Here is a 4130-nt window from a genome sequence, read left to right as displayed (position 1 = left end):
ATCATTTTCATATAGTGAAACCCATTCATTGGTGCTAGAAGGAAAACTTGATTCCATATAATTCTTACTTAGGTTGATACAATGGTTGGAGTCAGAGGTCATCGAGGTGATAAAAACCAAGAAAAGAAATAGCAGAGCTTAGACTCATGGCTAGCAGGTCACCCAATCTGCTAGCGGAACGGTGATAGATGAGTCCAAGCTCTGCTATGTCCATTTGTTTTTCTTTCATTACTGCTACTGCTAACTCCACCTCGACCAACCATGGTATCAAACTAGGGTTTGGAATAGCGCCATGGGTTTCTCGACAAAAAGACGATATGTAAAAGAAAACTACAAGTAGATCAAAGGATTGAACCATAGAACACGGGATAACTGAGTTCCTTATGTTAACTTTGGCTTTGATATGGTTGGATAGGAAGAGCTAAATGTGCTTGTTGCAGCTTGGGTTAATCTGTATCTGTAGCTCTCAATGTTTTTTGTTTTCCTCATTTTTGTTTCTTATGGAATATGCAGGTCATTGTTTGAAATAAGAAAACCAACAAACTTTTAATGGTCACTGTTAAGTTTTTAGATACCATGGTGAAGTATAAAACTGTAACTAGTGTATCCATGCTCAACTGTTTATTGTTTACCCAGGAGAATGCTTGACTTACTTTCTGGAATAAATTGTATAGGTCCTTTATCCGCTTGGGTTGTCTGAAGTCTCTGGTATTCTGTCCTTTTGTACCGGATGTTGTGTTACTAGAAGTGTAGGTAGATAAGTAGATATTCGCTGATGTGCAGGCTTGAGATAGAAGCTTGCCTTGTGTTGTTGTGCAGCTTCCTTCTGAAAAACAATTTACTTGGATAACATATTTAGGATTTGGTGACAATTTTTCTTCTGATCTTGCTTGATAGAAACCAAAGGTGTTGGTCCTTTCTGGTACCTATTTGTGAAGGTTTGTGTTGCTAAATCTCCATTATTTTGCTTTAATGTTGTTAAACTACGGATGTTTGGCGGAAGGGGAAGAAACTTTCTCACGTAGATCATCGTGCACATGTTGATTACTGCATGCAAATGGCTCAGTAAGCCAACTTACAGCGGTGTCTGTGTTCCACAAAAACAGCATTCACTTCCTATATTGGCACCCAAAGAACTGTGCCAATTATCAATGTTAGCTTAAGAATACTAAGCAAGTAAGCAGTAAGTAGTCCAGGACCAAGATAGTTTCATCTCCCCCCATGGTGTAATCGCTTTCTATGTGTAATCTGGTGATGTGCTCCTAAGGGATGACCCTGTAGAACTTCTCATACCACCCTGTACTCTGATGTTTGAGCAAACATATTTGCAGAAGTTTGCGAGAAGGCCTTCAGCTTCTTTCACGTAAACAGCACCCTAAGCATAGTGGCTAGGCGTCAATATTTAGCTTCAACCAGTGCAACCCAATGTTATCTACCGGAGATATAAAAAAACGGTCAGTCAAAAAGCAGAGATAACAGGGACGGTAGATTTTTGTCGTTGGTAAAAGATATTTTTCCAGTCAGCATCCAGTAACTAGGATCAGATTCAAGATGACAAATTTGAATTACACCACCATCTTTCCGGATGACGAATATCCGTATGGCACCACATCCAACGGCTAAAAATCAGATAAGACTTGAATTCTTTTTCTCAAAAAAGGATAATATCTGACAAAAAAATATGCGTTAATAATCCAAAACCGGTTCTTAAGATGACGATCAAGATTAGACCGGTCAGTAAGATGTCCTCATCAAAATTCCTAAAAATACGTTAGAAAAGCTCTACACTTTACAGTACCCGTTGGATCTGGTTGGGTAGATATTTTATAGCTACAGGAACCTTGATATTTGGTTAGATATTTTAATTTTACAGCTAAAGAACAAATCAGATCTATGATAAAAATGATGAAATCATGAAAAAAAATGTAATACATACATCATCTAATGGTGGAAAATGATTTAATATCAATGTTTCTTATTTATGTACAAAACATGATGATGTTGAAATCCAAATTGAAAACAAACAAGAAAGAACATCAAAATAGTGGTAAAGTCGACGGATTTTGATTGATTTGATTCATACATTTCAAACAGAAAATAAAAACCTAAAAAAAAACCCTAAAATTCGCCGTTAACTAAAACAACCCGGCGCCGGAATTATACCGGATGATTTGGAGAGGAACGTAAAGCTAGAGATCATTACGGATGGGAACATCAGAAGCAAGACGAGAAGCAATAGCAGAATGATACATAATATCATGAAAATTAGCAGATTCCATTGCTTTGATACGAAGTTGTTTAGCTTTCTCTTCAGTAAAACAACCAGGCATGAATTTATTAGCAGATCCAGAACCAGAAGGTTTTGATGATGAGGAATTCTCGATATAATCAGTTTCTTGTTTCCAACCAAAAATTGGTGTCCACCAATTAGCTGATGAAGGTGGAGAAGCTTGAGTCCTTTGTTTGCTCAAATCAGCTTTTCCATTGCCTAATGAAGAAGCTTTGATTACTGGACGGAATGAAATTGCAGATGTCGCCATTAAAACTGAGATTTTGGATTTGCAGAGAGTGAGATTCAGAATTTGGTAAAGATGAAGATGAATAAATGAGGAGGAAAAGGAGGAGGATTTATGGGGAGGAACAAAAGGTAAAATTAAGGAAAAGGATAAGATTGTCCACGTGGATCTAGGTTCGCTTTTTTCGCTTTCACCGTCTATATCAGGTTGACCAAGAGGCTTTGTGTCTAGTAGGGGATGAGGAAGGCGAATAGGAAACCGGTGGAAATTTAATTTTGTTGACTCGCATTTAACGTGAGTGAAAAGTGATAAACCCGAGTTTTCTTGGATTGTTGTGACGGTGATGAGAGTAGTAAAGTGGGTAATACGATGATGAGCGTTAAGGTGGGTTAACTAAAAGGGTTTGTGTTAGAATTCGATGACCAAAATGACCTTACTGGTTTTCTGAGAAAGTGCCTGCCAATTGCCTCCTATTTGTTGAACGTATATTGTATTCTCCATCCATCCACAGAGACACGTCCATAGAGTGTGGTTAGCTGAGAAAACCACTAAAATACTTGTTAAATTGAAAAAATTGTTTAATTACCGTTTGCAATGCCGCTGTTAAGCAAATTTATGGACCACAGAATATGTTTAGAAATTATTTATGAAGGTATTTGACAGCCACTATCTTGTGAAACTTGCTGCCGAGTTCCGAATACCCTCTATCTAAACCAGTATTATTACCGGTCCATTTTCTCTAATAAAGAAATATTCTCGCTCGATATAAGTCTTTGTTGCTAAGGATTGCCGATAATGAAATTTATGTTAGAAAAATAGAAGATATCACGTCAGATTTTATCTTATTTTCATTAAAGGTAAAATAATTTCGAATAATGGAGGTTAAATCTCTTCTTATCTTCAAATCACAATCACAAGGAAAGTGGAGGTCGTATTCGTCCACTTGAATTTGAAAATTCGAACGTCATTAACTCGTTCCAGACATTCCAGTCCGTGTTCTCTAGATGTTTGAAAGATATTTATGTCCGTCGTGGTCATGGTGTGCCTGTGGAATTCACGTTTCGTTTGGAATTAGCTATAGGAAACAGGGACGTAGGATGCAGATACAACTCGAAGCTGCCGATGTGAAAGACGCAACAAAAGAGTGCTGCATGTGAACAAGCCTGGACCATTTTGTTATCTCTTTGTTTGTAGTTTTCATAGCCGTCCATTCGCAGCAAGACACTAGCTTCCATAATGAACGCCTCTTTTTCCTGACATTTTCCTTCCATTTCTCACATTCGACTAGTCGTTTTAGATGTGTAAAATGCTCAACCCAATGTTAAGATTGGGTGATCAGACAGCTTGCAATTCTGGATGCATTTGCAAACACAAAAAAGTATATTGTAGGGATCAATGGGGTTCTAATGTTCTATATATAAACTGGTTTCATAGACTTTGTTTAGAATTGGGAGGCGGCGTAAGTTATTGACTAATTGGGCTTGGCACTCTGGCCCAAGTTGATACTTTGTCTCTTCTCAATAAAACTTAACCTTTTTGGATTAAAAAAAAAAGGAAACATAAATTCACCAAAAAATTAACAAACTAGGGAAATCTACAACAAAACTTCGTTAA

At 37.3% G+C, this 4130-nt stretch overlaps 1 protein-coding gene across 1 annotated transcript; it reads right to left on the bottom strand.

The window, feature by feature from the left end:
* Positions 1 to 1940: 1940 nt before the first annotated feature.
* Positions 1941 to 3787, bottom strand: LOC113340839. Its single transcript, XM_026585900.1, has 2 exons — positions 3575 to 3787; positions 1941 to 2909 (listed from the first exon to the last, which is right to left on the bottom strand). The coding sequence occupies exons 1-2, from the start codon at positions 3785 to 3787 to the stop codon at positions 2190 to 2192; spliced, it is 933 nt and encodes a 310-aa protein (XP_026441685.1). The 3' UTR covers positions 1941 to 2189.
* Between the last annotated feature and the right edge of the window lie 343 nt (positions 3788 to 4130).

Source organism: Papaver somniferum, unplaced genomic scaffold, assembly GCF_003573695.1.
Source record: "Papaver somniferum cultivar HN1 unplaced genomic scaffold, ASM357369v1 unplaced-scaffold_24, whole genome shotgun sequence".
Classification (NCBI taxonomy): Eukaryota; Viridiplantae; Streptophyta; class Magnoliopsida; order Ranunculales; family Papaveraceae; genus Papaver; species Papaver somniferum.
Note: the sequence above shows the minus strand (reverse complement) of the source record. Positions and strands in the feature narration are given on the sequence as shown.